At 36.1% G+C, this 12,041-nt stretch overlaps 1 protein-coding gene across 2 annotated transcripts in view; it reads left to right on the top strand.

Annotated features, from left to right (window-relative positions):
- The first annotated feature begins 2,348 nt into the window (after positions 1–2,348).
- SEH1L (SEH1 like nucleoporin) overlaps positions 2,349–12,041 on the top strand; it is a 118,089-nt gene continuing 108,396 nt past the window's right edge. For both annotated transcript variants that reach the window (XM_053714891.1, XM_053714892.1), the window contains exons 1-2: positions 2,349–2,592; positions 7,240–7,290. In XM_053714891.1, coding sequence (XP_053570866.1) covers positions 2,482–2,592; positions 7,240–7,290 — 162 coding nt within the window. In that variant the 5' untranslated portion in view covers positions 2,349–2,481. The remainder of the gene's footprint in view (positions 2,593–7,239; positions 7,291–12,041) is intronic.

The raw sequence follows: 12,041 nt of genomic DNA, 5'->3' as shown, positions 1-12,041 counted from the left end.
GGGGGGCTTTATTATTTTATTAGGGAGCTTAGAATAGGTGTAATTAGCTTAAAAATCTTGTAATATTTTTTTATTTTTTGTAATTTAGTGTTTGTTTTTTTTGTAATTTAGTTTATTTTATTTTATTGTATTTTAGTTTAGATATTTGTAGTTTATTTAATTTATTGATAGTGTAGGTGTATTTGTCACTTAGGTTAGGATTTATTTTACAGGTAAATTGGTAATTATTTTAACTAGGTAGCTATTAAATAGTTATTAACTATTTAATAGCTATTGTACCTAGTTAAAATAAATACCAAGTTACCTGTAAAATAAATATAAACCCTAAAATAGCTACAATGTAATTATTAATTACATTGTAGCTATCTTAGGGTTTATTTTTTTTTTATTTTTTTTTTAACAATAGTTTTTTATTGGTTTTGCAATAGAAAAAAATACATTAAATTATTACATAGGTGAAATTTCACGATCAGTACGTAAATTAACAAAGAGATAAGGGGTCTTCCCAATCAACATATAAACTAGGATAGGACCAACAATTTGTGTGACTGAGTGGGTGGACCTCCGTAGGCTGATCTGGTTATGGGTCAGTTCAAGAATTCTCACCTTCCGGAGGTCACTGAGCCCCTTGACAGAGAACTATACCTCCGCTGGAGTGTCTCCAAGGAAGGAAAAAAAAATAAATATGTCCATTTTCACAATATCTGGTGTACAGTTAGGGTTTATTTTATAGGTAACTATTTAGATTTAAATAGGAATATTTTAATTAATAATATTAATATTAATTAGATTTATTTTAATAAGAATTTAGTTAGGGATGTTAGAGTTAGATAGGGTTATTATACTTTATATATATATATATATATAATATAATAACGATATTAACTATATTAACCCTAATATAATTAGGATTAATATAGTTAATATATATAATATAATAACTATATTAACTATATTAACCCTAATATAATTAGGGTTAATATAGCTGGCGGCGGTGTAGGGGGATTAAATTAGGGGTTAATATTTTTAAAATAGATGGCGGCGGTGTAAGGGGCTCACTTTAGGGGGTAGGTAAGGTAGATGGCGGCGGGGTAGGGGCTCACTTTAGGGGGTAGGTAAGGAAGATGGCGGTGGGGTAGGTGCTCACTTTAGGGGGTAGGTAAGGTAGATGGTGGCGGGGTAGGTGCTCACTTTAGGGGGTAGGTAAGGTAGATGGCGGCGGGGTAGGTGCTCACTTTAGGGGGTAGGTAAGGTAGATGGCGGCGGGGTAGGTGCTCACTTTAGGGGGTAGGTAAGGTAGATGGTGGCGGTGTAAGGGGCTCACTTTAGGGGGTAGATAAGGTAGATGGCGGCGGTGTAAGGGGCTCACATTAGGGGGTATGTAATGTAGCTGGCGACGGTGTAGGGGGATCACATTAGGGGGTTATACTTTTAATGTAGGTGGCGGCAGGGTCCGTGTGCGGCGGTTTAGGGGTTAAATACTTTATTAGGGATTGTGGCAGGGGATCGCGGTTGACAGGTAGACATTGCGCATGCGTTAGGTTTTATTTAACAGGTAGTTTAGGGAGTTACGGGGCTCCAATAGACAGCGTAAGGCTTACTATGGCTGCATTTTGTGGCGAGGTGAAAATGGAGTAAGATTTCTCCATTTTCGCCACGTAAGTCCTTACACTGTATATTGGATACCAAACTGCGCTGGTTTGGTATACCTGCCTATGGCCCAAAAAAATACAGGCGAAGGCAGAAATATACAAGCGTAACTTCTAGGTTACGCCGTATATGTGATACCAAACCAGCGCAAATTTCGGCATCGCTGGCTTTTGCGGGCGACGCTGCATATCGGATCTGGCCCAAAGACCTTAGTGTAGTGCATACAGCAGCTGATCAGCAGATGGCAGCAATTTGAAACTGCATTTGTTACAAGTTCCATATTGTCATATTATACCTTCATTGTATTATGTTGTTGTCAGTTAGTAAACAGAAAGGATACTTGTTACTGAGTTTATCAGTCTCTGAGTTATACTTGTGTGTATATTTATGACAAATAAGAGAGATCCCTGGATAAGGAAGTGTTGTCAACTCGTCACTAAATATACCATTTTTGTTGTCAGTTCTGGTAATGTAGGGACATGATCAGGTACTAAAAAAAAATCGACATAGAAAAAAAAATAATAAAAACCATATCGCTAAAGCGAATCTATCGTCTATTTACGTTTGTGCATTTATTTATATGTAGCAACGCTTCAGAATATACAACCATTTCATGTTATTCTATGGGAATTTGGGAAAGAAATGAAAAATCGCACCCGGTCCCAGATGGCGCATGCGTATTACACACTGGGCCTTAGCTACTCCCGCTAACAAGGGAATTGAATTGCCTGTATCGCGGAATGAGTTATTCGGTACTCCGTGACGTCACGGCGCCTATTGATCTGTCAGTGTTGTGAATTTACTTTCCGCTTCCTTGTCCAAGAGATCGACATGTTTGTGGCCCGGAGTATTGCAGCCGACCACAAGGATCTTATCCACGATGTTTCCTTTGATTTCCACGGCAGGAGAATGGCGACTTGCTCCAGTGATCAGAGCGTTAAAGTAAGAGGGCGGAAGGAGCTAGCACATGGGAAGCAGCCTTTATTAATGGGGCTTTTTAGCATGCTATGGTGATTAATAACTTAGTGTTCGCTACTGGAAATCCAGGTTCAATCGCTATATTTATATTTAACTACTGTACTTATAAACTGTGATGGGCTTCAGTTTGTGCCAAGTGTCCAATTCAGTTTGCCTTCTGCAGGGAATAAGCTGTCAGTGAAAGAGTTAGAGCTTTTACTAGAGGAATTTTACTACTAATAATATTTATTTGCAAAATGATTATTTTCAAAACTGAAATCCAATCTCGTGCTAATAAGTGTTAATGTACCTCTGCAAAGCTTGTGCCATAGTGGTTCTGGCAAATATTGACTTTTTTGTTGTGATGTTTCTTCATTCATATAATAAAGCTGATGCTTTGGTTAAAAACAAAAAAAAAACCCCTGAGAGTACATGAATGAATATACAAAAACAACACCCAGGCTTCCTAATCATGTGTTTTTCACCTTTCCCTGTCCCACTAGGTGCAAGCCAACCCAAAGCCGACCATATGGTCAAAGCATGAAGGAATATATCATGCAGTGCATTCCTGCTAGAGGCATCACTGGCAAAACTTGATGAGCTTTGGCTATGCACTACCTTTTCTCCCTCTAAAAAAAAAGAAAAGGGGAAACACCAATACTAACTTTAAAAGGTATAAATGTATTTTTCTGTTGGTAGAGATCTTGCAAGTACAGATGACTTATTAGCCAGCTTTCACCTCCATGGCTGGGCTATATGACCGAATATGACCTTGTTCACCATATATGTGATTTTACCACATACATACTTTACAAACCACATTAATTTATTAAAAATAATTCCTTCTATTCTATGACAATAATAGCCTTGCCAGAATACAAAAGAGTGAACTAAAGAAGCTTCTTGAGATTATATTGAGTTACTTATTTACTGAGACAAAGGAAAAATACATAATTTTAATACTTTGGGATAGGATTCCACATATGTGTTAAAAGTTATCATATGACTCTAAACTATCTAATCCCTTTTATCTAATCATACCTAATATTTCCCACAAAATACTAAGTACTGTAAATACCACTCTAACATTCACCTTGCAACCTCCTGGTGAGATTCCTGACAAATGCACTGTATACTTCTTCATCCAAACAAACTATACAAATTCCACCATTAACATAGTAACAAATAACCACACTAAATTTGTTATAATGTTGGGTATCAGGGGGCTTCACCAACATATAGTGCTTGACAACCTTAGACTGTACCACTCACTATGCACTACAGCCACCTCAGGCCATAGAAATGTATCTCTAAGCCAAAACATTATATATATATATATATATATATATATATATATATATATATATATATACACTGTGTGTGTGTGTGTATATGTATGTACGTGTGTATATATATATATATATATATATATATATATATATATACACACACATTATCTCACAAAAGTGAGTACACCCCTCACATTTTTGTAAACATTTTATTATATCTTTACATGTGACAACACTGAAGAAATGACACTTTGCTACAATGTAAAGTAGTGAGTGCACAGCCTGTATAACAGTGTACATTTGCTGTCCCCTCAAACTAACTCAACACACAGCCATTAATGTCTAAACCGTTGGCAACAAAAGTGAGTACACCCCTATGTGGAAATGTCCAAATTTGGCCCAATTAGCCATTTTCCCTTCACCGGTGTCATGTGACTTGTTAGTGTTACAAGGTCTCAGGTTTGAATGTGGAGGTGTGTTAAATTTGGTGTTATCGCTCTTTCTCATACTGGTCACTGGAAGTTCAACATGGCACCTCATGGCAAAGAACTCTCTGAGGATCTGAAAAAAAGAACTGTTGCTCTACATAAAGATGGCCTAGGCTATAAGAAGATAGCCAAGACCCTGGAACTGAGCTGCAGCACGGTGGCCAAGACCACACAGCGGTTTCACAGGACAGGTCCCACTCAGAACAGGTCTCGCCATGGTCGACCAAAGAAGGTGAGTGCACGTGCTCAGCATCATATCCAGAGGTTGTCTTTGTGAAATAGAGGTATGAGTGCTGCCAGCATTGCTTCAGAGGTTAAAGGGGTGGAGGTCAGCCTGTCAGTGCTCAGACCATACGCCGCACACTGCATCAAATTGGTCTGCATGGCTGTCGTCCCAGATGGAAGCCTCTTCTAAAGATGATGCACAAGAAAGCCTGTAAACAGTTTTCTGAAGACAAGCAGACTAAAGACATGGATTACTGGAACCATGTCCTATGGTCCGATAAGACCAAGATAAACTTATTTGGGTCAGATTGTTTCAATCGTGTGTGGCGGCAACCAGGTGAGGAGTACAAAGACAAGAAGCTGAGGGTAAAGGTGATGATCTGGCCAAGCATGTCTCCAGACCTAAACCTTTTTGAGCATCTGTGGGGCATCCTTAAACGGTAGGTGGGGGACTTACATTCACCAGCTCCGTGATGTCATAATGGAGGAGTGGAAGAGGACTCCAGTGGCAACCTGTGAAGCTCTGGTAAACTCCATGCCCAAGAGGGTTAAGGCAGTGCTGGAAAATAATGGTGGCCACACAAAATATTGACACTTTGGGCCCAATTTTGATATTTCTACTTAGGGGTGTACTCGCTTTTGTTGCCAACTGTTTAGACATTAATGGCTGTGTGTTGTATTATTTTAAAGGGGACAGCAAATGTACACTGTTATACAGGCTGTACACTCACTACTTTACATTGTAGCAAAGTGTCATTTCTTCAGTGTTGTCAAATGAAAAGATAAAATAAAATATTTACAAAAATGTGAGAGGTGTACTCACTTTTTTAAGATACTGTGTGTGTGTGTGTGTGTGTGTGTGTGTGTATATATATATATATATATATATATATATATATATACACACTTGTACCATTTACTAATTTACATGAGTATTTTTTTGTACATGTGTTATCTGCCCCATTTTGTTTCTTGCTTTTTAGTTAAACCTGATATAACTAAATCTTTTTTTTTTTTATATATTTTCCATCTGGCCTTATGTGATCATACCTATTTGGTAACAGGATAACATGAATTGAAATAATATCTGTTGACCGGCATCCCAAATTGTTGTACATTTAAGGGGCCATATCGTCTGGCAAGTTCCACCACCATGGACGGAACTACTTTAAGTAAAACAGTTTACAGCCAAAACAACTTAAAGGAACATAAAAACCCAAGTTTTTTTTTCTATGATGTAAGAAAGTGCACAGTTTTTAAAAACGTTACAATTTACTTCTATTTTCAAGTTTAGTTCATTTTCTTGGCATGCTTTGTTGATAGGTTCAGCAAGTGGGCAGATGTCTGGAGCGCTCTATGGCAGCAGTGTTTGCACAATGTCAAATGGGGTTAAAAGTATTGTAAAACAGCTGTCATTTAGAGTTTCAGATATGCACCCTCCTGATTATCTTAAATGGATATAAAATCCACCTTTTTTTTTTTTTTTTTTTTTTTTTTTTTCTTCTTTCTTGATTCAGATAGAGCATGCAACATTACTTTTAGCCACCAAACAGCAAGTGATACCCAAAGGTCTGAACCAAAAATTGTCCGGCTCCTAAGCTTACATTCCTGCTTTTTCAAATAAAGATACCAAGGGAATAAAGAAAGATTGCTAATAAGAGTTAGAAAGTTGCTTAAAATTGCATGATCTATCTGAATCATGAAAGAAAAAAATTGGGTTTCATACCACTTTTAAGTAGGTGATTTAACAAAGGGTACAAAGAGAAGTAAATCTGAAAAGTGTTTATTTTTTTAATTGTAAGCTCTGAATTTTATAAAAACACACAGTCAATCAATGAGCATTAGGTGGAAGTACCTATCTGCCAAAGCACATTCGCAGGTGGTAAACGGTTTTTAGTTAAAAAACAAAGATGTTTAAGTGCTGCTCTTGATATTTTTCAAGTAAGAAGGTTAATGTTGCTTAAGAACCAATATAACTGAAAGTGTAACCAGGCGCTGAGGATTTTGTGCAAGTGCTTAGGGGTCATTGGGTGGTCCAAGATGCGTGTAATATATATATGCTAACTTTAAAGGGACACTGAACCAAATTTTTTTCTTTTGTGATTCAGATAGAGCATGCAATTTTAAGAAACTTTCTAATTTACTCCTATTATCACATTTTCTTTATTCTCTTGGTATCTTTATTTGAAAAGCAATAATGTAAGTTTAGATACCGGCCCATTTTTGGTGAACAACCTGGGTTGTTCTTGCTGATTGGTGGATAAATTCACCCACCAATAAATAAGTGCTGTCCAGGGTCTGAACCAATAATTGGCTGGCTCTTTAGCTCAGATGCCTTCTTTTTCAAATAAAGATAGCAAGAGAACGAAGAAAAATTGATAATCGGAGTAAATTAGAAAGTTGCTTAAAATTGCATGCTCTATCTGAATTACAAAAGAAAAAAATTGGGTTCAGTGTCCCTTTAAAGTGTGAACATGTTAATATAGTCTATATGCTTTAATGTGTCTTTCCTGTGGTGGGTAAGTGAAACAGTAATAATTAATACTTATAATTTAGACTTTTTATTAATATAAAAAATAAATTCTTTTGACTTGCTGACTTAATAAGTTCTTTCTCCCCCCTTCTTAAAGGTCTGGGACAAAAGTGAAAATGGTGATTGGCACTGTACTGCAAGCTGGAAGGTGAGGTACAAAGTCCATCTAGTCACTCTTTTCTAAAGAATGTGTCGTCTTTGTCTTAATGTTCTAATCACTCTTTTATAAAGAATGTGTTGTCTTTGTCTTAATGATCTAATCACTCTTTTCTAAAGAATGTGTCGTCTTTGTCTTAATGTCTTAATCACTCTTTTATAAAGAATGTGTTGTCTTTGTCTTAATGTTCTAATCACTCTTTTATAAAGAATGTGTCGTCTTTGTCTTAATGTTCTAATCACTCTTTTCTAAAGAATGTGTCGTCTTAATGTTCTAATCACTCTTTTCTAAAGAATGTGTTGTCTTTGTCTTAATGTTCGAGTCACTCTTTTATAAAGAATGTGTCGTCTTTGTCTTAATGTTCTAATCACTCTTTTATAAAGAATGTGTCGTCTTTGTCTTAATGTTCTAATCACTCTTTTCTAAAGAATGTGTCGTCTTTGTGTTAATGTTCTAATCACTCTTTTCTAAAGAATGTGTCGTCTTTGTCTTAATGTTCTAATCACTCTTTTCTAAAGAATGTGTTGTCTTTGTCTTAATGTTCTAATCACTCTTTTCTAAAGAATGTGTCGTCTTTGTCTTAATGTTCGAGTCACTCTTTTCTAAAGAATGTGTCGTCTTTGTCTTAATGTTCGAGTCACTCTTTTCTAAAGAATGTGTCGTCTTTGTCTTAATGTTCTAATCACTCTTTTCTGAAGAATGTGTCGTCTTTGTCTTAATGTTCTAATCACTCTTTTCTAAAGAATGTGTTGTCTTTGTCTTAATGTTCTAATCACTCTTTTGTAAAGAATGTGTCGTCTTTGTCTTAATGTTCGAGTCACTCTTTTATAAAGAATGTGTTGTCTTTGTCTTAATGTTCTAATCACTCTTTTATAAAGAATGTGTTGTCTTTGTCTTAATGTTCTAATCACTCTTTTATAAAGAATGTGTTGTCTTTGTCTTAATGTTCGAGTCACTCTTTTATAAAGAATGTGTCGTCTTTGTCTTAATGTTCTAATCACTCTTTTATAAAGAATGTGTCGTCTTTGTCTTAATGTTCTAGTCACTCTTTTATAAAGAATGTGTCGTCTTTGTCTTAATGTTCTAGTCACTCTTTTATAAAGAATGTGTCGTCTTTGTCTTAATGTTCTAATCACTCTTTTCTGAAGAATGTGTCGTCTTTGTCTTAATGTTCTAATCACTCTTTTCTAAAGAATGTGTCGTCTTAATGTTCTAATCACTCTTTTCTAAAGAATGTGTCGTCTTTGTCTTAATGATCTAATCACTCTTTTCTAAAGAATGTGTCGTCTTTGTCTTAATGTTCTAATCACTCTTTTATAAAGAATGTGTTGTCTTTGTCTTAATGTTCGAGTCACTCTTTTCTAAAGAATGTGTCGTCTTTGTCTTAATGTTCGAGTCGCTCTTTTCTATAGAATGTGACGTCCTTGTCTTAATGTTCTAATCACTCTTTTCTGAAGAATGTGTCGTCTTTGTCATGTTCTAATCACTCTTTTCTAAAGAATGTGTCGTCTTTGTCTTAATGTTCTAATCACTCTTTTCTAAAGAATGTGTCGTCTTAATGTTCTAATCACTCTTTTCTAAAGAATGTGTCGTCTTTGTCTTAATGATCTAATCACTCTTTTCTAAAGAATGTGTCGTCTTTGTCTTAATGTTCGAGTCACTCTTTTCTAAAGAATGTGTCGTCTTTGTCTTAATGTTCTAATCACTCTTTTCTAAAGAATGTGTCGACTTTCACCTTTAAGTTTTCTTTATTTATATTTCTCTAGTTTGTTGACAAAAATATGTGATACTTTAATGAGTATGTTCTATAGTAGGGCTTGACACATTTGTTCAAAATGTAGGAGCCTGCCTATTTAGGAGCCAGAAAATGTTCCCTACTTAGAAGCTATATTAGTGCTCAAAAAAAGAAGATGCATGCGTCTGATGCCTCAGGTATACATTGGGGCTTAATAAAGCTCAGACTGTGAGTATTTTTTTATAAAAATTCAAGAGGAAGGGGGTCATGATCTCAAGCTGAAGGGTAGTAGATTCAGGAGTAATTTGAGAAAGGACTTTTTTATAGAAAGTGTGATTCATGGAATAAACTTCCACAAGAGGTGGTAATGACAAACCCTGTGGGGGACTTCAAGAATGCCTGGGATAGAACTAGATAAGTTTATACTTTTAGGAAATATTGGGCAGACTTGTTGGGCCTATGGTTCTCTGTCGTCAAAATCTGTGTTTCTATTACCACAGTGATATCCTGGCTATTAAAACCTATATATAAGGTCTTTATTTAAAAGAGGGACTTTGGGGCTTTAAAGAAGGAGTCTTTATGCCTTTTTTTGATCTTTTAAAAGTTCTTAGAGACCCCTTATTAATTTTTTTATTATCCTATATACCTCCAAGTTCACCACCGAGCAGGCAATTGCCTTTCAAACGGTGGGTCTTGGGGGATTCTAAGGCTTAAAGGGACAGTCAAGTCCAAAAAAACTTTCATGACTCAAATAGGGCATATAATTTTAAACAACTTTCCAATTTACTTTTATCCCCAATTTTGCTTTGTACTCTTGGTATTCTTAGTTGAAAGCTAAACCTAGGAGATTCATATGCTAATTTCTTAGACCTTGAAGGCCGCCTCTAATCTAAATGCATTTTGTTAGTGAGGACTGATTGGCTAAACTGCAAGTCTGTCAAAAGAACTGAAATAAGGGGGCAGTCTGCAGAGGCTTAGATACAAGGTAATTACAGAGGTAAAACGTGTATTATAACTGTGGTAGTTATGCAAAACTTGGGAATGGGTAATTAAGGGATTATCTATATTTTAAAACAACAACAAATTTTGGTGTTGACTGTCCCTTAAAAGGGACATGAAACCCAAAAATGTTCTTTCACGATTCAGATAGAGAAAACAATTTTAAACAACTTTTATAATTTACTTCTATTATCTAATCTGTTTTATTCTCTTGGTATCATTTGTTGAAGGAGCAGCAATGCACTACTGATTTCTAACTGAACACATGGGTGAGCCAATGAGAATCAGTTTATATGTGCAGCCATCAATCAGCAGCTAGAACCTAGGTTCTCTGCTGCACATGAACTTGTCTAGATAAAAATTTCGGCAAAGGATAACAAAAGAAAGAAGCAAATTAAATAATAGAAGTAAATTGGAAAGTTGTTTGAAATTGTAATCTCTATCTGAATCATGAAAGAAAACTTTTGGGTTTCATGTCCCTTTAAGGCAGTTGTGATAAAGTTTCAATACCCCCCCCCCAATCTAGCTTCCTTAAAGGGACTTGAAACCCTTGACTGATAGAGAATACATTTTTAAAGAAGTTTCCAATTTACTTCTGTTATCAAATTTTATCTGTTGTCTTGTTATTCTTTAATAACCTTGTAATAAAGGAGACTAGAAACTTGCCATTTTCACACTTTTGATAGTGATGGTTTTAGTTTTTTGACCCTCATTGCACTTACAAATAAACATTAATTTATTTGTGAGTTATCCACAAATATTATACTTTGTTTTTTTCAGCAGACCTAGCATTTTTAGAAACCCCCCCAAAAACTTTAATTTGCAGAAATAGCATAGTAAAACACCATCATATAAGATGCAAAATAAAAATGTTGTGTTTTTCTATGGCATGCAATGTAAATAGCAGCATGGTAGTCATTGTCCAACATTTGTAATCGGCTAAACTAAAATCTATTTTCTTTCATGTAATTAGCAAGAGTCCATGAGCTAGTGACGTATGGTATATACATTCCTACCAGGAGGGGCAAAGTTTCCCAAACCTCAAAATGCCTATAAATACACCCCTCACCACACCCACAAATCAGTTTTACAAACTTTGCCTCCCATGGAGGTGGTGAAGTTAGTTTGTGCTAGATTCTTCATTGATATGCGCTTTGCAGCAGGCTGGAGCCCGGTTTTCCTCTCAGTGTGCAGTGAATGTCAGAGGGATGTGAAGAGAGTATTGCCTATTTGAATTCAATGATCTCCTTCTACGGGGTCTATTTCATAGGTTCTCTGTTATCGGTCGTAGAGATTCATCTCTTACCTCCCTTTTCAGATCGACGATATACTCTTATATATACCATTACCTCTACTGATTCTCGTTTCAGTACTGGTTTGGCTTTCTACTACATGTAGATGAGTGTCCTGGGGTAAGTAAGTCTTATTTTCTGTGACACTCTAAGCTATGGTTGGGCACTTTTATATAAAGTTCTAAATATATGTAAACATTTATTTGCCTTGATTCAGGATGTTCAACATTCCTTAATTCAGACAGTCAGTTTCATTATTTGGGATAATGCATTTGAATAATCAATTTTTTCTTACCTTACAATTGGACTTTTTTTCCTGTGGGCTGTTAAGCTCGCGGGGGCTGAAAATGCTTCATTTCTCCTGTTAAGTGTAGTCAGTCCACGGGTCATCATTACTTCTGGGATATTAACTCCTCCCCAACAGGAAGTGCAAGAGGATCACCCAAGCAGAGCTGCTATATAGCTCCTCCCCTCTACGTCACACCCAGTCATTCTCTTGCACCCAACTAATAGATAGGATGTGTGAGAGGACTGTGGTGATTATACTTAGTTTTTATATCTTCAATCAAAAGTTTGTTATTTTAAAACAGCACCGGAGTGTGTTGTTCCTTCTCAGGTAGAATTTGAAGAAGAATCTACCTGAGTTTTTGGATGATTTTAGCCGGCGTAGCTAAGATTCATTTTGCTGTTCTCGGCCATTCTGAGGGGTGAGGTAA

Source organism: Bombina bombina, chromosome 5 (genome assembly GCF_027579735.1).
Source record: "Bombina bombina isolate aBomBom1 chromosome 5, aBomBom1.pri, whole genome shotgun sequence".
NCBI lineage: Eukaryota > Metazoa > Chordata > Amphibia > Anura > Bombinatoridae > Bombina > Bombina bombina.
This window is presented reverse-complemented; position numbering and strand designations above follow the sequence as displayed.